This window comes from Canis aureus, chromosome 25, assembly GCF_053574225.1.
Source record: "Canis aureus isolate CA01 chromosome 25, VMU_Caureus_v.1.0, whole genome shotgun sequence".
NCBI lineage: Eukaryota > Metazoa > Chordata > Mammalia > Carnivora > Canidae > Canis > Canis aureus.
Genome location: NC_135635.1, coordinates 177,267 through 202,583, shown reverse-complemented (window position 1 = coordinate 202,583; position 25,317 = coordinate 177,267). Strand labels below are relative to the sequence as shown.

At 38.3% G+C, this 25,317-nt stretch overlaps 2 protein-coding genes across 5 annotated transcripts in view; both read left to right on the top strand.

Annotated features, from left to right (window-relative positions):
* Nucleotides 1-897: 897 nt before the first annotated feature.
* On the top strand, nucleotides 898-3,155 carry LOC144296684 (olfactory receptor 9S13-like). The gene has a single exon (XM_077869723.1). The coding sequence runs from the start codon at nucleotides 1,363-1,365 to the stop codon at nucleotides 2,308-2,310; it is 948 nt and encodes a 315-aa protein (XP_077725849.1). The 5' UTR covers nucleotides 898-1,362; the 3' UTR covers nucleotides 2,311-3,155.
* LOC144296683 (olfactory receptor 6C4-like) overlaps nucleotides 1,941-25,317 on the top strand; it is a 69,328-nt gene continuing 45,951 nt past the window's right edge. Inside the window, exon 1 of one of the 4 annotated variants that reach the window (XM_077869720.1) lies at nucleotides 1,941-2,074. The gene's annotated coding sequence lies outside the window, so the exon portion shown is untranslated. Of the gene's footprint in view, nucleotides 2,113-25,317 lie in introns of all 4 variants that reach the window. The other 3 variants (XM_077869718.1, XM_077869722.1, XM_077869719.1) reach the window with 3 other exon arrangements.

Below are 25,317 nucleotides of genomic sequence, written 5' to 3'. Positions count from 1 at the left end.
AATTAAGTAAAGTAATGGAACTACATAATTTTAACATGAAATTTCTTTTATGGATTTAATTTTTCTGATAATAAATATTACTTATACTTAGAATTATTAATATTTTATCCATGTGCTCCTTTGTCTTTTTGTTGTTATTAAGATGGATAGTCATTTAAGAAAGGAAAAAAGCCAAACCTATGTAATATTGATATTTTTTGCTCTATTTGTAACATCTTCTATTTAATTAGCAATATATGTAGGAAGAGAAACCACTTCTTTGTTGTTAGAGAAGTTAATCCTGTACTTCAACCATTATATGTCTCTCTATGCAAACAGAATAATTTCCATAACTAAGATCTTAGTTAGCATTTGACAGGAAAAGAAAAAAAAGACTTGCTGGAGTTTGGCTGCAGCAAGGGCTTGGAGGTACCAGAATCAGAAAGCAGAGATTCAAAGTAGATGAAGTAGGAAGTAGAGTTTGAACAGAGCATGTTCATGTAGGAGTCTGATTGATCATTTCACATGACTTTGATGCTTCATTCTCCTTCATGAAGCAGTGACCTCATGTTTCTTAATGCCTTTTATTATTATTTTTATGTTTTATGTTTTAAATTTATTTTATTTATTCATGAGAGACACACAGAGAGAGGCAGAGACACAGGCAGAGGGAGAAGCAGGCTCCATGCAGGGAGCCCGACGTGGGACTCGATCCCAGGTCCCAGGATCATGACCCAAGCCAAAGGCAAATGCTCAACCACGGAGCCACCCAGGCATCCCTCTTAATGTCTTTTAAATAGTGAAATGTTTTGAGAACCAAATTAACTGCCTTTGTGGTGGGGAAGGAAATGACCTGTGTTTTCACCCAGGTTTCCATTCCGAATGCAAACATAATTTTTAGGTGCCTATTTGCTGATTTATTTATTTGGCTAATATTTATTATGCTTTTAAGGTGTGCTAGTAACTGAAATGTTTCTTTTTCTACTCTCTCATGTTATCCTCACAGTGGTCCTCTAATGTAGGTATTATCAGTATCTTCCCTCTGAGAGAAGATTTCAAGGCATTGGAAGTGCAGGTAGTTATCTTAGATTTATTGGATTGAAAGAAGTAAAGTTTAGACTCAGTGCACCTGACTCCATAGCTTGGAGCAAAGGGCATAGGGTGGCTGATGTCATCACTGTCCCAGACATCCCTGCCTGTCTACATTCCCCACAGCATGAGGACACTAAATATATTAGAAAAATAAGGTTCTTCTGTCAGATACGTTGCCAAGGACACCTCTTAGCACTTTTTCTCTCACTGAAAACTTCAGCAGTCGAAAGTTAACAAGGCATTCCACAGGCTTCATGGTCATCCCCTCATCTTCTCAGATAGATCTCAGCCATGAAGAGCGAGCTGAGCAGGAATTCCTCAGGAGTGACTGAGTTCATTCTGCTGGGCTTCAGAACAGCTCCAGACATACAGATCCTCTTATTCCTATTCTTCTTGCTGGTCTACGTGGTCATCGTGGTGGGAAATAGCAGCATGATAATTGTCATCAGGATGGACTCGAGGCTTCACACACCTATGTATTTCTTCCTTAGAAACTTGTCCTATTTAGATCTCTGCTACTCCACAGTCATTGCTCCCAAAGCTCTGGCTACTTTCTTGTCCAAGGACAAGAAAATTTCCTACAATGGCTGCGCAGCACAGTTCTTTTTCTTTGCTCTCTGTGTTGGGACTGAGGGCTTTCTTCTGGCCGTGATGGCCTATGATCGCTTCTCAGCCATTTGCTCGCCATTCCTCTATCCTGTCCGTATGTCTCAACAGGTTTGTGTTCACTTAGTAATTGGCTCCTACATCTGTGGAGGCCTCAACTCCATGGTCCAGACAGGATTCACCTTCAGCTTGCGTTTCTGTGGAGAAAACCGCCTGGACCACTTCTTCTGTGACGTCCCAGCCCTGATCAAGATCTCATGTGTTGACACGTCTGTGAACGAGATGGTGCTGTTCATCCTCTCCTCCCTCATCATTGTCACCACCACGACTGTCATCCTGGTTTCCTATGCTTACATACTCTCCACTGTCCTGAAGATCCCCTCCACCCACGGCAGGGGTAAGACCTTCTCCACCTGTAGCTCTCACATCACTGTGGTGAGTTTGTTCTATGGGACCGTGTTCTTCATGTACGCCCAGCCCGGGGCCATCTCCTCCCCAGAGAAAAGCAAGATTATAGCTGTGTTCTACACTCTTATCATCCCTATGTTGAATCCACTGATTTATAGTCTAAGGAATAAGGAGGTGAAAAATGCTGTAAAAAGGGTATTGTTGAGAAGATTATCTTTCCATTGATGCCAGCCATGTATAAAACTATGTTCAACTAAAAGCAATATTTTCAATAATTTGTTATAGAATAGTTTCAAGTAAAGCCATCTAAAAGTTTTGAAGATCAAAGTTTATTTTATCTTTATAACATCAATAGATTCTTTAGGAATGAATTTAAAAATCAACAGATTTTTCATAATCCTACATAATTATTTCATGGTGTGATATCTAGCTACCATGTAGGTTTGCTGTTTATGTTTTATTTTTCTTAGGTGTATGCAAAGTTGCAACTTACAAATACAGTATACTAAATTAATACACACCTGCAGTTTATTATATCTATAAATTGTTTATATTTACAAATGTATATATGTAAATATTTACATATCCATCTATATGTCTGGGGAGGGAGAAACGTGAGAGAGACATTACTGAATGTTCTATGCTCTTTGTTTTCTCCAAATCATAATCCAATCTGTCACAAATGCGTACTCACAGTGATATGGCAATGTCAATTATTGGCATTGTCTAAATTATACAAATTGATACAAAGTATTACTCCAATAATATCCTTAATAATATCCTTCTATCATCCAAAAACTAATGATTCCTAAATAAAAAACAAATAAATGTGATGTGGTTGCTGTAAAACTATCTTGTCATGGGGGTCTTAGTTACAAATGTTTGGTAATCTTTCCAGTATCACTCATGCTTACTTGCTTGTTGGTCTCATTACTGTCTACTTATATTCTGGGGTCATTTTCCCAACCAGTATACTGATTGAAAAATCCTTATTCTTCTCTAGATTTGAAAAATTATTGCTGTAGAGTGACACAAAATCACATCTTACAATAATTTAATTCTTTCAGTGTCTGTGGTTAGCTATGCTTTGTATTATTAATCTTTAGAACTTTATCCTATTTATATTCTTTAATTAAATTTGCCATGTGTTTGACTACATGCCATTAGAATTTTGAATTTCTGGTTGTTATTTTTAAGATAGTTTATAGTGTGGGATCCCTGGGTGGTGCAGCGGTTTAGCGCCTGCCTTTGGCCCAGAGCGCAATCCTGGAGACCTGGGATCAAATCCCACATCGGGCTCCCGGTGCATGGAGCCTGCTTCTCTCTCTGCCTCCCTTTCTCTCTCTCTCTCTCTGTGACTATCATAAATAAAAAAAAAAAAAAAAAAAAAAAAACTTAAAAAAAAAAAGATAGTTTATAGTGTGATATCTAATTGTTGCATAGGTTTATTTTCCTAGTTTTATTTTGCTTAGATGTATCTAAAATTGCAACTCATAAATTTGATACATACTCATTAATTAGATTCATTAATATAACATCTGTATATACGTTTGCATGTATGCATAATTATTTTAATTCATTTACTTAAGATCTTCTGGTTGTATTACATTTTTGTGTCTAATCTCATATGTTGAATGTTTGATTAAATAATTTTTTGTTTTTACTTTAATGACATATTTAAAACTTTTACACAGTTTTCCATGTGATTTGCGTTTTCATTATTATAAAAATAATTTTTCTGTTTACTTTAATGTTAAGGATTCTTCAGATGATTTTTCTTATTCCAGTATACTTGACTTACTTAGATGATAACTTTTTATTGTTGATTAAATATAAAAACAATATTGTCTCATAGGTAAAAGAATATTTGATAGTTTTTACTCTATTTTATGATTTTAAAAACAGTGAAATCAGAAAACTTCATCAATCTGTCAAATTACAGTTATAAAAACTGAATGAACACACATTCTAAAGTGGAATATGTAGACGTATTTTCTTTAAAATTAGGAAAAATACTAAAATAAAATAAAATAAAATTAGGAAAAAGACAAAATGTCCATTATCCCCAATGCAGTTCACCATTTTATTATACCTAGTAAGAGCAACGTGATAATAAATTTAAAGTTAAGGGATTAAGTGTAGGATTAAACTGTTTATTAAACATGATTATTTCCAAAGAAAAAATGAAAGAAGTGTTTATATAGATGTCTGGACTAACATGAAAAATCAATTTCATATCTCTAGACCAGTCATGAACAACTAAAATATTTAATTAAAAGCCTGCACCATTATATGTGTATCCAAGATTCTCAAGGGTTTAGCTAATTCAGCAAAAGATGTATAAGATCTCAATGTGGAAAATTATAAAATTCTTTGGATTATGCAATAGAAAAGCATCATTCAAAAATTACGAAGAAGAAAGAAAGGAAGAGTGATGTCAGAAGATGATGAAATAAGCCATCCCCTTTCCATATTCCTGAATGATAATTTGGCATCCATCCGAAGACAAAACTGCCTCCCTCATGGGAGGTTGGGATCCAGGTAGGAGACTGTGCAACCCTGGTGCAGCAGCCCAAGACCACAGAGAACTGTTTTGAGATCACAGGCCTACACCCAAGCAGCTTGACTTGACGAAGGGGTCCCAGCTACAGTGCTGGAATCAGATCCATACCCCTGAGGACTCAAATACAGCCCCTTTGACTTGGCCCTGTGACCAGTACCTTATGGCAGGGCACTCAGAGGGAATCATGTCCATCCACGGGTTGATTAAGAGGCATGCAGACCGCCACTTGGCTGTGGACCCAAAGGAGCTGCCAAACCAGCTCAAGTCCCTCCCTGCCAGAGTCTGAGAGCCCCTGGAGATGAGCCCACCAAACTGGGTCAGACTGTAGATTCTGAGTAGTTCTGCAATAGGGTTCCAGCCTGCCCCAGGAGCAGTTCATCAATTGTCTTGCTGACACAGGGACTAAGCAGGAAACACTCCGTCTGCACCCTCAAAGATCCTGAAAGGGCCATATACTTGACTTAGCCCCTACAGCCACAGTGGCCAGCAGTCCTGCCGGTCCAGAAGACACTCCCCATTTAATCAGAAAGAAATGAAAACGTTAACCTTTGTCACCTGGCTAAGGTAGTGCTTATCAGGGTTTTCCTCTCTAGAGTGACTTTTTCTCTCTTTTCATACTGTTCTCTTGGAAAGCAAATCACTAAGTGTAGCTTCCTCTTAAGGAATGAGGAGTTAAGCTTTACCTCCTTGTGGGGGTGTGGACATAAATTATTTGGATTCTATATGTGATCCTCTTTGATAAAGTAAAGGCAACTGAAATAAAAATAATTATGAAGACCTTGGGATGGGAGGACACAGCTATGAGAGTTGATGTGATTCTAAGGCCACCTTAGGTTCAAAATAGGGAGACGTGACCTTCAGCTCTTTGTAGGAAGGAGCTGGAAAATATCACAGTATTATTTGTCATTAACTACAAAGTGAAAGGTGGAGAGCAACGAGTTACAGCAAATTCCCCTGATGCATGTCCAAGTTATACGCAATTCCTGCATTGTTTATCTCAGGACATGGCTTCTTGAAAGAGAAATTAATTTATAGTTTATTTAAGCCACATTAATTTTGTGATTAATGAGCTAACAACTTCCAAGAATTGCTTGCAAAGATGCAATTTCAGCCTGGAACATTCTGTAGGGAAGTCAAAGCTTTACTTCCCCCCATCTCTGGTTTTCATCTGGGACTCAAACAAAAAGACAGATTGACCAGAGGAAAAAAAACATTTTATTAATGTGTGCAGTGCGCAACACATGGAAGAAACCTAAAATAAAAGAAACTTGAAAAAGCCGTTTGGAATTCCAGCTTATATAGCATCCTCAGAAACAACAGTAAATTTACAGAGAAATGGGCAGACAGAGGAAAGCAGTTTTGGGCTCCCACATGGCAAACTGAGAGAAGGTAAATATATGTCGTGAAACACTAATGGAGTAAGCTGTATTTGCAGATTTTTCTAGTGCCATCCCTGGGCTAATAAGAATCTATCTCCAGGGGGATCCCTGGGTGGCCCAGCAGTTCAGCGACGCCTTTGGCCCAGGGCATGACCCCGGGGTCCCTGGATCGAGTCCCACGTCGGGCTCCCTGCAGGGAGCCTGCTTCTCCCTCTGCCTGGGTCTCGGCCTCTCTCTGTGTGTCTCTCATGAATAAATAAATAAAATCTTTAAAAAAAATCTGTCTCCAGGAAAAGAATTAATTTCTTTAGGCAAAAAGAGAGAGCTTTTGCTGTGTTTGTTATTTCTTAATTGCCTTTACCTCAAAATACTTTTTGTGTGAAGGAGGCATATTTTGGGATGACATTCTGCTTCCCTTCCTTCCCCCACATGGTAATGCTTGACGATTGCTTCTCCCACACCACAGATTTGAAATTTATTTCCCAGGAAGTGTAAAGCAAAGGACTTCTAGATTTGAAGACAGCACAGAAAATGAGTGGGCTTCATACCCAAAGATCAAGCAATTTAAACTATATTCTAAACAAATGTGAGGTGTTTCAGGATTCCTCCCTCACTCACATATCAGAATACTGGCCATCACACTGCTATCCATCCCTCAGCAATTCATATTTCCCAAAAGAGGGACTCAAATATACTGAAACTGAGAATTCACCAATAAATGATCTAGCCAGATTACAGTAAATTCTCAAAGCGATAAAAGAATCATGTTATCTAAAGAAAGGAAATGTGCATTTTAGACATTTTGCCTTTATCAAAGGTCTTCAATAAGCAATGTGCTGAATAAATGTGGAAAGATAAAGACACAAATGTATCAGATAAAAATATATGGAGGAAATGTACATGTAGCAGGGTCTCTTTTGCAACTTCTTTTTTTAAATATTTATTTATTTATTCACGAGAGACAGAGACACAGGCAGAGGGAGAAGCAGGCTTCATGCAGGGATCCCGACATGGGACTCAAACCCGGGACCCCAGGGTCACACCCTGGGCCGAAGGCAGACGCTCAACCGCAGAGCCCCCAGGTGTCCCTCTTTTGCAACTTCTGAACTCTGTAACAAGAAAACAACCATAGATAAACGTGAATGAATCAGCTTGGCAGAGTTCCCACAAAACTTTATTGACACTGAAATGTGAGACATATGATTTTCTTATGTCGTAAAATATTCTTCTTTTGATTTTCTCCAATCATTCAAAATTATATATTTAAAAGTGAAAAATGTTGTTAGCTCACAGACATATAAAAACTTGTGGCTGGTCAGATTTGACCCAAGAGCTGTGTAGTCTGCTAAACAGTTATCTTTAGGGAAATTTAAAATGAGAAAATCAGATTTTATCGTACCTTCGCTTAGTACATTTTGAAACTTTTTCCAATTTAAATTCAACTTTCCAAAATGTAGTATAACACCCAGTGCTCATCCCATCCATGCCCTCAATGCCTGTCACCCAGTTACCCATCCTCCTGTTTTGAAACTTTTAATTTCTTTCTGTAGATTCAAGTTTTGGGTCTGTGTTATATTACCTCCATATGAAATATTTCCTTACACATTTTTTTAAAACTGGGAAATGGATTTTTAAGTTTTTATCTTAAACAGTCTTTCCCTTTATATCTGAAGGATGTTCTCATTGGATATAGAATTCTAAGTCTCTAGTTTCTTTTTCTTTTTTTTTTCTCAGCAAATTAAAGATATTATTCTATTATTTCCTTGCTTGCATGGTTTCTTATGAGCACTTTTCTGTTTTCCTATTCTTCTTATCCTTATTTCTTTTATAGGTGCCCTCCCTTCACTTTTCTGGCTGCCTTCAAGCTTTTCTCTTTGTCTTTGGTCTTAAGTACTTTGAATATGGTATGTCCATGTGCAGTATTTTTTGGTATTTGTCCTGGTTGGTGTTCTCAAAACTTAGTGGATCTCTGGTTTGGTGTTTGTCACTTATTTTGGAAAACTTTTTGTGACCCAGGAGCCTTATTTATCAAAGTTACCTGCAAACCTATCTGTAACTCATCTGAGACTTCAATTACACGTGTGTTGTACTGTTTGATATTGTCCCACAGTTCTTGGATGTTCTGCTCTCTCTCTTTTAAAAATGTCTCTTTGCACTTCATTTTCAATAGTTTATATTGATTTATCTTCATGTTCATTCATGCCTGTAGTTTCGGGGAGATGTGTGAAGTATGCTAATGAGAATATCAAAGGCATTCTTCATCTAGGCTACTGTATTGAATTCTAGCATTTCCATTTTTTTTCTTAGAGTTCCCATTTTACCCCTAAAATTAAATTTGTGATCTTCCATGTTGTTTTTTTTTTAATTTCCATTACAGCCATTGACATATTATTCAAAGTTACTTTAAAGTCCCTGCCAAAGAGGGGTGCCTGGGAGCACAGTTGGTTAGGCCTCCAACTCTTAGTTTCAGATCAGGTCCTGATATCAGGGTTGGGAGATGGAGCCTTGTGTCAGGCTCAGAGTGGAGCCTGCTTAAGATGCTCTCTTTCCTTTTGCCTTTCCCCTGCTATGTGCTTTCTCTAAAATAAGTAAAATCTTTTAAATAAATAAACAACAAATAAATGCTCTGCTAGAAAGTTACAGATAAGTTGAAAAAATAGTAAAAAAAAGAGTTTCCTTAAAAATCCCTGCTTTCCATAATGTTAATGTTTTACATAATCATGGAACAATTATCAAGAATAGAAAATTAAATAGTATCTTGACTAACCCTTATGACTAAAAGCAAAAGGTCATAAAAAGTGTTGTAATCCAGTAGGGAAAAGTGTTCTTCACAATTTCGTTTTTAATTAAAAAATATTTGACTTATACTATTTTCATTATTGTGGAGCTCTAAACACGTTTAATAGTTTTTGACCAGTGGTTTACTTGGTAACAGATAAAACATTTTATAAGTACGAAGGAACTGTTGTCCATGGCTTAGAAGCTCAAGGGGACGCTATCCATCACCAACAGTGATGAACAGTAGACTCCTGAGAAGCCAGATTTCATGCTGCACTTAAGCTGTACCTGGTACTTGGTCTCAATGCTCTGCTACAGTGAGACCTTTGCCAAGTTGCTGCAGTCTGAAGACCTGAGTGAGCATAAGCTCAATCAAGGTTGATGGCATTAGTATGTCCTTCTAGAATCTTCTTGCAAAGGTCTGTTTTCATCTCCATTTTTTTGTGGTGGAGTAGATTTCTGCATCTGCATGTACAGCTGCTCCACCCAGGGCCACCGTGCCTGCCTCCTGGTGAAGGGGAGAAGCCCCTATCTGTTGATGGGAATGCAGTGACCAGACATGGCTAAGAAACTTTCTGGAGGAGATGAAAGCAAGGCTGGCCAAGTGCTGAGCCTGGCCTACAACCTCTTGGGGACAGGGCGCATGACCTGGGCCCACCATGGCCCACCATTCAGAAGGCAAAGTGAAACTTTGCATTGGTTTTTCTTTTCATTTTTACTTTTTTTTATAAATTTATTTTTTATTGGTGTTCAATTTGTCAACATATAGAATAACACCCAGTGCTCATCCCATCAAGTGCCCACCTTAAAACTAAAAGACAACCTACAGGATGGGAGAAGATATTTGCAAATGACATATCTGATAAAGGGCTAGTTTCCAAGATCTATAAAGAACTTATTAAACTCAACAGCAAAGAGACAAACACTCCAATCATGAAATGGGCAAAAGACATGAACAGAAATCTCACAGAGGAAGACACAGACATGGCCAACAAGCACAGGAGAAAATGCTCCGCATCACTGGCCATCAGGGAAATACAAATCAAAACCACAATGAGAGCCCACCTCACACCAGTGAGAATGGGGAAAATTAACAAGACAGGAAACCACAAATGTTGGGGAGGATGTGGAGAAAGGGGAACTGTCTTGCACTGTTGGTGGGAATGTGATCTGGTGCAGCCACTCCTGGAAAACTGTGTGGAGGTTCCTCAAAGAGTTAAAAATAGATCTGCCCTACGACCCAGAAATTGCACTGCTGGGGATTCACCCCAAAGTGAAATGCCGGGACACTGCACCCAGATGTTCATTTTTTTAAAATTTTTATTTATTTATGATAGTCACAGAGAGAGAGAGAGAGGCAGAGATATAGGCAGAGGGAGAAGCAGGCTCCATGCATCGGGAACCCGACGTGGGATTCGATCCCGGGTCTCCAGGATCGCGCCCTGGGCCAAAGGCAGGCGCCAAACCGCTGCACCACCCAGGAATCTCCAGATGTTCATTTTTACTTTGACTCTTTCCACCTGCTTTGGCAAGAAGCCCTGATGCAGCCCCCAACCAGCAGGGGCTCTGGTACTAGGCCGGCTGCCTGAGGAGCAAGCATAACCAGTGTCCAGGCTGAGGGCACTTAGTGGACAGCACAGGGTGGTGTGTCCATCTTCTGTAAGGCCACCCGAGTCCCACAGGTACCCCAGATACCCTGTCTGTGGGGACCTGCTCATCGCAGAGACACTCCCCTTTACTCTCACAGCCGTGGGTCAGGACACCCACCTGATGGCCAAAGGGTAATGCAGGATGCTGTCCATTGTGTTCCCTGCATCCCACCTGTGTGTTCATGCGCTGGGTGAAGGCTGCCACCCAGGGTGGGGGTCCAGTCAGGATCCCTAATGGAGCAGGACCTGGGCCTTATTGGTTTACATTTTCTCTCCTATTCAGTGAAATGGGTCTTGATTAGCATTGTTTGGTGAGTGGTGAGACCGTTTGGGATTCCAGGTCCCTCTTATGGCTGATTGCTCCATGGGGTTTGTCCCACGCTGCGCCCACAGCTGCCAGGTAGGCCCAGCCCAGGGGTGGCCCTCGACCCTGGAAGGCACCTCACGTGCTGGGCAAGGGGACTCCAGACCATTCCCATAAGATGCTCTTCCTCAGAGATGATGGTCCTCAATAACGCGGTAATTTCTTTTTGATGAACCCTGTCTCTTTAGCATGTAATCTATTAGAGAATCCTGTGCTTGACAGGATGAGCACTGGGTGTTATTCTGTATGTTGGCAAATTGAACACCAATAAAAAATAAATTTATTATTAAAAAGAAGAAAGAAGAAAGAGAAAAAGAAAGAAAGAAAGAAAGAAAGAAAGAAAGAAAGAAAGAAAGAAGAAAGAAAGAGAAATAAAGAAAGAAAGAAAGAAAGAAAGAAAGAAAGAAAGAAAGAAAAAAAGAAAGAAGAAAGAAAGAAATAAAGAAAGAAGAAAGAAAGAGAAAGAAAGAAAGAGAAAGAAGAAAGAAGAAAGAAAGAAAGAGAAAGAAAGAAGAAAGAAAGAAAGGAAAGGAAGAAAGGAAGAAAGAAAGAAACAAAGAAAGAAAGAAAGAAAGAAAGAAAGAAAGAAAGAAAAGAAAAGAAAGAAAGGAAAGAAAGAAAGAAAGGAAAGAAAGAAAGAAAGAAAGAAAGAAAGAAAGAAAGAAAGAAAGAAAGAAAGAATCCTGTGCAGTGATTCCAGAACCTCAAAAATGTACGATGTTATATAAGGATTGATTTGCTATCGACAATTCTGGATAAAAGAGAGAGAGACATGTTACACTGTTCTAATGATTTTATGTCAAGATGCTTGTAATAAGCTTGTAAAACAAACAAATATGAGGGAACTGTCAAGGAGCTTTTCTAGTTTTTGGCTATTTTCAGAGAATGTTATCTGCATGATATGTATTTCTAATTGTGATGAATCTAACTTGATTGCCTAATTTATGTTTGTTTGTTTTGTAATCATTCCTCATGTGCTGAAGAAGAAACTATTCTTTTTGTTTTGGGGATACACACACATTATACATGTGCTATTTATATATGTCTAATTATATATCTTGTTACTTGCACTTTTTACATTTTTTCTCATTTCTTGTCTGCTTTATTTTTTTTAATATTTAGTGAGATATGTGATCATCTATTATGATAGTGAACTTGGCAATTTGTTCCTGTAATATGTTTTCTATATAGAAGCTATTTTATTAATTAATTACAGTTTAAGAATAGTTTCATTTAGTTCTAAATTTCATTTTTATCAAGATAAGAATATTTCTATCTAATAATGTTCTTATTACACTGGCATCTTTATGCATTTTATTTTTTATTTAATTTTTAGATTAAAAAATTAGTTATTTAAGAGAGAGAAAATGCACTGGCAGGAGTGAGGGGAGGGGCAGAGGGAGAAGCAGAATCCCTGCTGAACAGGGAGCCCCATATGGTGCTCAATCCCAGGGCCTCTGAGATCGTGACGCCAGCCGAAGGCAGACGCTTCACCAACTGAGCCACCCAGGTGCCCCCTTATCTATGCATTTTAAATAAATCTGAAGTTGACAAAATGTTTTATACAGCCCCCAGAAAGGTCGGAGAATTCCATAGCTCTTCATCTTTGCCAATGCTTATTTATCTTCTTGCTATTAGCCAGTCTACTCTGTGGAAAGTGAGATTACAGAATGATTTTAACTTTAATTTCCATACTAATAATGTCAAATTAATGTGTTTCCACGAACTCATTGGCCATTAGTAGTCAAATAAATGTATGTTCTTTCGTTCATTTTTATGGTGATATGTTTGTCTTTTAATTTTTAAGTTATAGTCAGGATAAAAGTCTCGTGTCAAGATGCATGAATCATAGACATTTTCTCTTAACCCATATTTTGCCTTTTCATATCAAACATGATGTCCTTTAAAGGACACATATTTTAGATTTTGATGAAGTCAAATTTATCATTTAAAAAAATAATTAGTGTTTCTTTTGTCCTTTCCCAGGGATCCTTGACTTCTCCATGTTTTCAAAGATATGCTGTATTTTCTTCTATAAGTTTAATAGTTTTGGTTTTATGGTTAGGTCTGTGATCCTCTTGAAGTCAATTAGGGTGCATAGCATATGGTGGGATCCAGGACATTTTATTTGTTTTTTTTTATGGCTAATTGTTCCTGCACCAGTTGTTAAAAAGAATTCTCTTTGTCCAGTGAATTCTTCCTTGTCAAAAATCAATAAATCATACATGTACAGTCTTTCTGAACTCTCTTTTCTGCTGTTCTTATATACTCTTATGCCAATACAACAGTTTTCTGATTGCTATAGTGTTATACTAAGTCTTGAAACCAGTGTAATTCCTCCAACTTTTTCTTTAAAATAATTATTTTGACTATTCTGTATTCTTTGGCTTTTCATGAAAATAATAGAATCAGCTTTTCAACTTTTACAAGATATGACTGGAATTTTAATTCAAATGGTATTAACTTTATAGTTCATTTTGGGGGAACTCAATATCTTAATAATCTTAATTCATTAGCATAGTAAATCTATTTATTATTATTATTATAATAATTTAATAATAATTTAATATTATTATAATTTCAAAAAGGAGATTTCAGTGCATGTTTCGGTAAATTTACTGTAGGCTTTTAAAAAAGATAAATAAATCTTTCAATGCTCTCTACTAGATAGTGTTTTTAGTGCTGTTATTCAGTTGTTCATTGCTTATAGTAAAAATGCATGCTCTAAAAAAATTAAATGAGTGTCTTGCAATCTTGGTAACTTAGAAATTTTCTTTTTTGTATACACCTTGAAATTCTAAAACATTTTGTGTTGAGATAGAATATACATATAATAAAATTCACCAATTTTAAGCATACAATTTAATGGGTTATATATATGTATACATTCATTAAACCATCATTAAATCAATGTGGGGGGCACCTGGGTGGCTCGGTCAGTTGAGCGTCGGACCCTTGGTTTCAGCTGAGGTTATGTCTCAGGATGCTGGGATCAAACCCCATGTTGGGCTCTGCACTCAGTGGGGAGTCTGCTTAAGGGTCTGCCCCTGTCCCTCTGTCCCTACCTCCCTCTCAAACAAATAAATAAATCATTAAATCATGACATAAGGGTGCCTGGGTGGCTCAGTTAAGCATCCACCTTTGACTCGGGTCATAATCTTTGGATCCCTGCTTAGAGGGAGGGGGGGATCTCCTTCTCCCTCTCCCTCTACCCTCCTCCCTGCTCATGCTCCCTCTCCCTCTTTCTCTCTCTCTCCCAAATAAAAATCTTAAAAAAAATAAAAAACCAAATCATGATAGAGAATACTTCCATATTCCAAAAAAATTTTCATACACCTTCACAATCAATCCCCTTATTTCATCCTTCGCCTCTACAAACCACTGACAGCTCTGTCATTATATTTATACATTTTCTAGAACTGCATACAAATGGAATCATGTGATACTTTTTGTAATAACATCTTTCTCTTAGCATAATGCTTTGGAGATTTTTGTATGTTAATAAAATGTTAATATCAGCAGCTTGCTTTTTTCATTGCTAAGTAGTATTTTATTACATAGATGTACTGTGATTTGTTTACCCACTTACTGAATTATTGAATCTGAATTTGATTTACTTTCTTTAGCATTTATGGAAAAAGCTGCTATGAACAATTGTATGCATAACTTTGCGGTGGCATATATTTTCATTTCCCTTAATAAAATATTTGGGATGAGATTACTGATTTAGTATGTTTTTTTAATGATACTTCACACTGGCTATATATTTGCATTACCACCAGCAATATGTGAAAATTCAAGTGGCTCCAAATCCTTAACAACACTTGGTATTCTCAGTGTTTTTAACTTTAGTCATTCTAGTGGATATGTATGGACTTAACTAACATTACCCTGGTGATTCGTGATATTAGGGATCTTTTCATTTGATTGCTTAACATTCATATATCTTGTCTGGCAATGTTTCTGTTAAAGTTTTTGTCTATGGGGTTCTTTGTTTTTTTGGTTTCGGTTTTGGTTTTGATTTTGGTTTTTTGTTTTGTTTTGCTTTGCTTTGTCTTTTTTTTTTTTTTTTTGCCTTTATTCGTTGAATTGTAAAAGTTCTTTTTAATATGTTGTAGATCACTTTTAATAGATAAATGTTTTTCAAGTATTTTCTCCCAACCCATAGCTAGCCTTCTTCTCCTACCCCTCAGCTTTTGGCCTTTACCAAAAGATACTTTCTATCTCTGTGGTTTTAGTTTTTTAGTTTTTTTTTTAACGATTTTATTTATTTACTCATGATAGATGCAGAGAGAAGTAGAGACACAGGCAGAGGGAGAAGCAGGCTCCATGCAGGGAACCAGATGTGGGACTCGGTCTGAGACTCTGGGATCACGCCCTGGGCCTAAGGCAGATGCTCAACTGCTGAGCCACCCGGGCGTCCCTATATTTATGGTTGTGACAATTTTAACTACTTAATGTGAGTGGAATCATACAGGATTTGTCTTTTTGTCTGGTGACTGCTTATGTCACTTAGCAAAATGCCTTCCAAGTTAATGTATGTTGTAACATGTCAAAATTTCCTTCCTTTGTGGGACTGAATAATATTCCTTTGTATGTATGTATCATATCTTGCTTATCCATTCCTCCAGTGATATGCACTTTGATAGCTTCCATGTTTTAACTATTGTGAATTATGTTGCTAGAAATGTAGATGTACAAATATCACCTTGAGATCCTGCTTTTAATTCTTTTGAGGATATACCTAGAAGTGAAATTGCCGGATCATATGGTAGTTCTATTTTTGATTTTTTTTTAAGAACCCACTATGCAGATCTTCCTCCACTATGTTGGGGTTACATTCTGATAAACCCGTCATAAGTTGAAAATAATAGAAGTTGAAAATGCATTTAATATACTTAATCTACTGAACATCATAGCTTAGCCCAGCCTACCTTAAGTGTGCTCAAAATACTTAGCCTCTGATTGGTCATAATAATAGAACACAGAGCCTATTTTATAATAAAGTGTTGAATATCTCATGTAATTTATTGAATATTGTACTGAAAGTGAAAAACAGAATGTTTGTCTGGGTGCAACACTTATTGATGGATTACCTTCAGGATCATGTGGCTGACTGGGGGCAGCAGCTCCCTGCTGTTGCCCAGCGTCAGGAGAGAGGATCATACCACGTCACCCTCACCTGGGAAAAGATGAACATTTAGAGTGCAGTTTTTACTGAATGCATATTGTTGTTGCATGATGGCAAACTCAAAACATAGTAAGTTGAACCATCATAAATTGGGGAACATCTGTGTATACTGTTTTCACAGCTGTACCGCCTTACATTCCCATCAAAAGTGTACAAGGTTCCAATTTCTCCACATCCTCACCAACACTTCCTTTCTTCTAAAATAATAACCATCATAATGGCTGTGATGGGATATCTCAGTAGGGTTAATATATTTTTCCCTAAAGATTAGTGCTACTAGGGGCAAGATGGCTGAAGAGTAGGGTCCCCAAATCACCTGTCTCCACCAAATTACCTAGAAAACCTTCAAATCATCCTGAAAATCTATGAATTCGGCCTGAGAATTAAAGAGAGACCAGCTGGAATGCTACAGTGAGACGAGTTCACGCTTCTATCAAGGTAGAAAGACGGGGAAAAAGAAATAAAGAAACAAAAGGCCTCCAAGGGGGAGGGGCCCCTCGAGGAGCCGGGCTGAGGCCGGGGCGAGTGTCCCCAGGACAGGAGAGCCCCGGCCTGGAGAAGCAGGAGCTGCACCAACCTTCCCGGGGGAAGGGGCTCGCAGGGAGGTGGAGCAGGACCCAGGAGGGCGGGGATGCCCTCGGGCTCTGGGGACACTAACAGACACCTGCACCCCGGGAGAGTGCGCCGAGCTCCCTAAGGGCTACGCGCGCACTGCGGGACCCGGAGCAGCTCGGGTGGGGCTCGGGGGCGGCTCCGCGGAGGGGGCTGCAGGGCGGGAGCAGCTCGGGGGGCTCGGGGGCGGCTCCGCGGAGGGGGCTGCGGGGCGGGAGCAGCTCGGGGGGGCTCGGGGGCGGCTCCGCGGAGGGGGCTGCAGGGCGGGACCGTGAATCCAACAGCGCAGGCCCCGAGCACAGGGCGCTGGGACACAGCCCAGGATCTGGCCTCCCCCCGGGACAGGCAGAGGCCGGGAGGGCCCAGGACAGCAAGGACGCTCCTGCCCCGAGCTGAGCAGATCAGCGGCCCCGCCCCGGAGCCTCCAGGCCCTGCAGACCGAGAGCTCTGGAGCTACTGCGGGAGCTGACTCCAGGGCTGCAGAGCTGGCCACCACCACTGCGGTTGTTCCTCCTGGGGCCTCACGGGGTAAACAACCCCCACTGAGCCCTGCACCAGGCAGGGGCAGAGCAGCTCCCCCAAGTGGTAACACCTGAAAATCAGCACAACAAGCCCCTCCCCCAGAAGACCAGCTAGACGGACCAGTTCCAGGGGAAGTCAAGGGACTTCAAGTATACAGAATCAGAAGATACTCCGCAGTGTTTTTTTCTTCTTCTTCTTCTTTTTTTTTTTCTCTTTCTTTTTGATTTCTGATTGCTTCCCCCACCCTTTTTTTCACCTTTCATTCTTTTTCTTTCTCTTTTTCTTCACTTTTTCCCTTTTTTCTTCCTTTTTTCTTTTTTCTTTTTCTCTTTACTTTCCTTCTCTCTCTCTCTTTTTCTCCTTTTCCCAATACAACTTGTTTTTGGCCACTCTGCACTGAGCAAAATGACTAGAAGGAAAACCTCACCTCAAAAGAAAGAATCAGAAACAGTCCACCCTCCCACAGAATTACAAAATCTGGATTACAATTCAATGTCAGAAAGCCAGTTCAGAAGCACTATTATACAGCTACTGGTGGCTCTAGAAAAAAGCATAAAGGACTCAAGAGACTTCATGACTGCAGAATTCAGATCCAATCAGGCAGAAATTAAAAATCAATTGAATGAGATGCAATCCAAACTAGGAGTCCTAACGACGAGGGTTAACAAGGTGGAAGAATGAGTGAGTGACATAGAAGACAAGTTGATGCCAAAGAGGGAAACTGAGGAAAAAAAGAGACAGACAATTAAAAGACCATGAAGACAGATTAAGGGAAATAAACGACGGCCTGAGGAAGAAAAACCTACGTTTAATTGGGGTTCCCAAGGGCGTCGAAAGAGACAGAGGGCCAGAATACATATTTGAACAAATCCTAGCTAAAAACTTTCCTAATCTGGGAAGGGAAACAGGCATTCAGATCCAGGAAATAGAGAGATCCCCCCTAAAATCAATAAAAACCCTTCAACACCTCGACATTTAATAGTGAAACTTGCAAATTCCAAAGATAAAGAGAAGATCCTTAAAGCAGCAAGAGATAAGATATCACTAACATTTATGGAGAGAAGTATTAGGGTAACAGCAGACCTCTCCACAGAGACCTGGCAGGCCAGAAAGGGCTGGCAGGATATATTCAGGGTCCTAAATGAGAAGAACATGCAACCAAGAATACTTTATCCAGCAAGGCTCTCATTCAAAATGGAAGGAGAGATAAAGAGCTTCCAAGACAGGCAGGAACTGAAAGAATATGTGACCTCCAAACCAGCTCTGCAAGAAATTTTAAGGGGGACTCTTAAAATTCCCCTTTAAGAAGAAGTTCAGTGGAACAATCCACAAAAACAAGGACTGAATAGATATCATGATGACACTAAACTCATATCTCATAATAGTAACTCTGAACGTGAACGGGCTTAATGACCCCATCAAAAGGCGCAGGGTTTCAGACTGGATAAAAAAGCAGGACCCATCTATTTGCTGTCTACAAGAGACGCATTTTAGACAGAAGGACACCTACAGCCTGAAAATGAAAGGTTGTAGAACCATTTACCATTCAAATGGTCCTCAAAAGAAAGCAAGGGTAGCCATACTTATATCAGATAAACTAAAATTTACCCCGAAAACTGTAGTGAGAGATGAAGAGGGACACTATATCATACTTAAAGGATCTATCCAGCAAGAGGACTTAACAATCCTCAATATATACGCCCCGAATGTGGGAGTTGCCAAATATATAAATCAATTAATAACCAAAGTGAAGAAATACTTAGATAATAATACACTTATAATTGGTGACTTCAATCTAGCTCTTTCTATACTCGATAGGTCTAAGCACAACATCTCCAAAGAAACGAGAGCTTTAATGATACACTGGACCAGATGGATTTCACAGATATCTATAGAACTTTACATCCAAACTCTACTGTATACACATTCTTCTCAAATGCACATGGAACTTTCTCCAGAATAGACCACATACTGGGTAACAAATCGGGTCTGAACTGATACCAAAAGATTGGGATTGTCCCCTGCATATTCTCAGACCATAATGCCTTGAAATTAGAACTAAATCACAACAAGAAGTTTGGAAGGACCTCAAACATGTGGAGGTTAAGGACCATCCTGCTAAAAGATGAAAGGGTCAACCAGGAAATTAAGGAAGAATTAAAGAGATTCATGGAAACTAATGAGAATGAAGATACAAACGTTCAAAATCTTTGGCATGCAGCAAAAGCAGTCCTAAGGGGGAAATACATCGCAATACATGCATCCATTCAAAAACTGGAAAGAACTCAAATACAAAAGCTAACCTTACACATAAAGGAGCTAGAGAAAAAACAGCAAATAGATCCTACACCCAGGAGAAGAAGAGAGTTAATAAAGATTCGAGCAGAACTCAATGAAATCGAGACCAGAAGAACTGTGGAACAGATCAACAGAACCAGGAGTTGGTTCTTACAAAGAATTAATAAGATAGATAAACCATTAGCCAGCCTTATTAAAAAGAAGAGAGAGAAGACTCAAATTAATAAAATCATGAATGAGAAAGGAGAGCTCACTACCAACAACAAGGAAATACAAACGATTTTAAAAACATGTTATGAACAGCTATACGCCAATAAATTAGGCAATCTAGAAGAAATGGACGCATTCCTGGAAAGCCACAAACTACCAAAACTGGAACTAGAAAAGAAATAGAAAAGAAAGAAATAGAAAACCTGAACAGGCCAATAACCAGGGAGGAAATGAAGCAGTCACCAAAAACCTCTCAAGACACAAGAGTCCAGGGCCAGATGGCTTCCCAGAGGAATTCTATCAAACGTTTAAAGAGGAAACCATACCTATTCTCCTAAAGCTGTTTGGAAAGATAGAAAGAGATGGAGTACTTCCAAATTCGTTCTATGAGGCCAGCATTACCTTAATTACAAAACCAGACAAAGACCCAACTAAAAAGGAGAATTACAGGCCAATATCCCTGATGAACATGGATGCAAAAATTCTCAACAAGATACTGGCCAATAGGATCCAACAATACATTAAGAAAATTATTCACCATGACCAAGTAGGATTTATCCCCGGGACACAAGGCTGGTTCAACACCCATAAAACAATCAATGTGATTCATCATATCAGCAAGAGAAAAACCAAGAACCATATGATCCTCTCATTAGATGCAGAGAAAGCATTTGACAAAATACAGCATCCATTTCTGATCAAAACTCTTCAGAGTATAAGGATAGAGGGAACATTCCTCAACATCTTAAAAGCCATTTACGAAAAGCCCACAGCAAATATCATTCTCAATGGGGAAGCACTGGGAGCCTTTCCCCTAAGATCAGGAACACGACAGGGATGTCCACTCTCACCACTGCTGTTCAACATAGTACTGGAAGTCCTAGCCTCAGCAATCAGACAACAAAAAGACATTAAAGGCATTCAAATTGGCAAAGAAGAAGTCAAACTCTCCCTCTTCGCCGATGACATGATACTCTACATATTAAACCCAAAAGTCTCCTCCCCAAGATTGCTAGAACTCATACGGCAATTTGGTAGCATGGCAGGATATAAAATCAATGCCCAGAAATCAGTGGCATTTCTATACACTAACAATGAGACTGAAGAAAGAGAAATTAAGGAGTCAATCCCATTTACAATTGCACCCAAAAGCATAAGATACCTAGGAATAAACCTAACCAAGGAGGTAAAGGATCTATACTCTAAAAACTACAGAACACTTCTGAAAGAAATTGAGGAAGACACAAAGAGATGGAAAAATATTCCATGCTCATGGATTGGCAGAATTAATATTGTGAAAATGTCAACGTTTCCCAGGGCAATGTACACGTTTAATGCAATCCCTATCAAAATACCATGGACTTTCTTCAGAGAGTTAGAACAAATTATTTTAAGATTTGTGTGGAATCAGAAAAGACCCCGAATAGCCAGGGGAATTTTAAAAAAGAAAACCATATCTGGGGGCATAACAATGCCAGATTTCAGGATGTACTACAAAGCTGTGGTCATCAAGACAGTGTGGTACTGGCACAAAAACAGACACATAGATCAATGGAACAGAATAGAGAACCCAGAAGTGGACCCTGAACTTTATGGTCAACTAATATTCGACAAAGCAGGAAAGACTATCCATTGGAAGAAAGACAGTCTCTTCAATAAATGGTGCTGGGAAAATTGGGCAGCCACATGCAGAAGAATGAAACTAGACCACTCTCTTTCACCATACACAAAGATAAACTCAAAATGGATGAAAGATCTAAATGTGAGACAAGATTCCATCAAAATCCTAGAGAAGAATACAGGCAACACCTTTTTGAACTCAGCCACAGTAACTTCTTGCAAGATACATCCATGAAGGCAAAAGAAACAAAAGCAAAAATGAACTATTGGGACTTCATCAAGATAAGACGCTTTTGCACAGCAAAGGATACAGTCAACAAAACTAAAAGACAACCTACAGAATGGGAGAAGATATTTGCAAATGACATATCAAATAAAGGGCTAGTTTCCAAGATCTATAAAGAACTTCTTAAACTCAACACCAAAGAGACAAACACTCCAATCATGAAATGGGCAAAAGACATGAAGAGAAATCTCACAGACGAAGACATAGACATGGCCAACAAGCACATGAGAAAATGCTCCGCATCACTTGCCATCAGGGAAATACAAATCAAAACCGCAATGAGATCCCACCTCACACCAGTGAGAATGGGGAAAATTAACAAGGCAGGAAACCACAAATGTTGGAGAGGATGTGGAGAAAGGGGAACCCTCTTAAACTGTCGGTGGGAATGTGAACTGGTGCAGCCACTCTGGAAAACTGTGTGAAGGTTCCTCAAAAGAGTTAAGAATAGACCTGCCCTACGACCCAGCAATTGCACTGTTGGGGATTTACCCCACAGATACAGATGCAGTGAAACGCAAGGACACCTGCACCCTGAAGTTTCTAGCAGCAATGTCCACAATAGCCAAACTGTGGAAGGAGCCTCGGTGTCCATCGAAAGATGATGGATAGAGAAGATGTGGTCTACGTATACAATGGAATATTCCTCAGCCATTAGAAACGACAAATACCCACCATTTGCTTCAACGTGGATGGAACTGGAGGGTATTATGCTGAGTGAAGTATGTCAATCGGAGAAGGAAACATTATATGTTCTCATTCATTTGGGGAATATAAATAATAGTGAAAGGGAATAGAAGGGAAGGGAGAAGAAATGTGTGGGAAATATCAGAAAGGGAGACAGAACATAATGACTCCTAACTCTGGGAAATGAACTAGGGGTGGTAGAAGGGGAGGAGGGCGGGGGGTGGGAGTGAATGGGTGATGGGCACTGGGGGTTATTTTGTATGTTGTTAAATTGAACACCAATAAAAAATAAATTTTAAAAAAATAGAAAAAAAATGTTAAAAGTGGCAAAAAAAAAAAAGATTAGTGCTACTGAGCATCTATTCATGTGATTCTCATTTGCATATTATCATTTGTATATGTCTTTGAACTCTTTGCCCATTTTTGAGGCATGCTTTTTGCTTTTGTTGTTGAATTTTAGGAGTTCTCTTTATAATCTGAGTACTAATCACTTATCAGATATGTAATTGGTTTTTTTTAATATTTTATTTATTTCTTCATGAGAGACACACAGAGAGAGACAGAGGCAGAGACATAGGCCGAGGGAGAAGCAGGCTCCATGCAGGGAGCCCGATGCGGGACTTGTCCCGGGACCCCAGGATCAGGCCCTTCGCTGAAGGCAGCGCTAAACCACTGAGCCACCGGGCTGCCCTGTAATTTGAAAATTTATTCAGCCACTTGGGGAACTGCCTTTTTATTCTGCTGATAATGTTTTTTGAAGCAAAAGATTTAAAAATTTTTATAAAGGTCATTTTGCCTATATTTACTTTTGCTCTCTATGCTTTTGGTATCATATCAATAAATATCAATAAATCATTGACAAATTCAATATACCTTTAGCTTCATCTCTGTTATCTTGAAGTTTTTTTCCCCAGTATCATTTAGTGTAAAAACATTCAGTTAATTTTTTTCTTTTTTTAAATTCTCACATTGATTCATGGATTTTTAGATGTTATTAACTCCGACTATTTGGAGATTTTCTAGATGTATTATTGTTGTGGATTTCTAACTGAATTACTACTTTTCTATTGTGAATTGAATCAAGAAATAGTGTGAAGAAGTAAACTATGGCAATTATTGAAGATTCACTTAAAATAATATGCCTTAGCATTATGCAGTAATGCTAACTTAGAAAATAGGATTGTGAAATTAAAATGAATAATTTAAAAGAATTAATGAATCTCTTATTTTAGATGTTTGTTTTATTTCCTCTAAAATATGATAGGTATCTGATGTTTTAAGTTGAATATAGTTCATCCTGGGAACAGGAAATGATGTATGCATTGTTTGCCTGAAGTTTTTAAATCAGTCTTTAAAAGAATCTGTGACAAAAAAAAATAAATAAAATATAAAATAAAATAAAATAAATAAAATAAATAAAATAAATAAAATAAAATTAGTCTGTGACATAAGGCTGGAATTCTTATGGATTTTAACTAAGAAATATCCACAATGTAAAATGATAAGCCCATGTGCACACTTCTTTTTTGTCCCAATTACTACTAGAATCCAATTCCGTTTATTCCAAATTCTCAATTTTTTCCACAATACTTTACCTACATTTAGATTAGCTATTAGATAAGAGAAAAATAATTCTGGATACTAGATTCCCATCCTCCTGAGGGGGGAATTTCCTCGGGAAATTGGGGAATTGATGGGGAAATTTCCTGTTTGTTTGTTTATTTATTGTCCCATCTTAATTATGAGAGAAGACAAAATCCCTTTAAGGTACCCTTTTCACCTGAAGTGTTTAATGCACCTTCTGGGGTTTATAGTCAAAAGAAATTTACATCTTTGGAGCAGCAAACCCCAGAGACCAATCAGAAACTCACATAGCACTCCTCTATTGTTGCCATTAATCATCTTTGTCCTTGGTGAATATTTACGTAAATATTTTAAATTCAAGATGAAGTCATCCTCAGGATAGCGTGTTTGAAGCCAGCTCTGACGGTTTCTGAACAGCGTGATTCCCACTGGATGTCTAAAATAATACTCCATTTTCACAGTTAAGTGTACCAGTTAGAGGGATACCTATGAGAGGAAGATTGATGCCTTTAAGTTTAATGAGAAGATGGGACCCCACTGGTCTCAAGATACAATCGCGGTGTAGAGTAGATGATTCCTCAAACTTCCTCATACAAACTGATCTTGTTTTGGCATAATTAGCTATAGGTTACACCAGGGCAACCAGATGATTCCCACTGGTGGAATGAAGCTTTTATATCCTGCTATGAATTATTTTAACTAAAGTCCAGGCAAAATAACTCTTGATTTTAATCAGTCTCATTGGGCCCCATTAAAAAGTACACTTAGTCAAAGAGCTAAATTAGAAAGAACCTTAGGAAATCCCTGAGTAGGTGATTACAGAGTAAGTCAAGCTTGAAATAGTTTTAAGTGATACATTAAATGTCAAAAAAATAGAGCCAGAGACAAGTGTTTTCTTAAATGTTCATACTGTCACACACACAGACACGACACACACAGGCATCGCAAGAATCTCTTGAGGAGATGCTGATGTTATTAGAGTAGTTCCCAAATAGTCTACATGTTAAAAATGACATATATATGTAAGCACTATTTTCCGACTCTTTCCATGAAAAATTACCTCTGCCCTTGACCACATATCTTTTTTTAAAGAAATCTATTTGAAGATCCAATTTATAGCGTTCGGTTTAAAATTATTTTACATTCTAAAAAAAAATTATTTTACATTCTTTAATCCCTGGAAGTCAGTTTAGAATTTTATATTTATTATCCCTTCAGTGGAAATATTGATCTTACGTTATTCATAATGTTTAATAAACATAACCTAGATAAATGTGAAAAAAAGAAATCTTTTTCTAAAACTGTTTCCTTTATTTATACACAAATTTGAACGTATTTCTCTCACTTCTAGTACACACATGTAAAATGATATTTTACTTAATTTTCCAAGAGTTAAAATATATTTTTCTTCTTTTAAGATCAGTTTGAATGACAAGATACAATTAAACAATTTCTCTTTAGATGCTGCAAAATTTTATGGGAGAGTTCA

What these genes read in the sequence shown, in the direction of transcription:
- LOC144296684 (XM_077869723.1), top strand. Translation starts at nt 1,363, where the DNA reads ATGAAGAGCGAGCTGAGCAGGAATTCCTCAGGAGTGACTGAGTTCATT.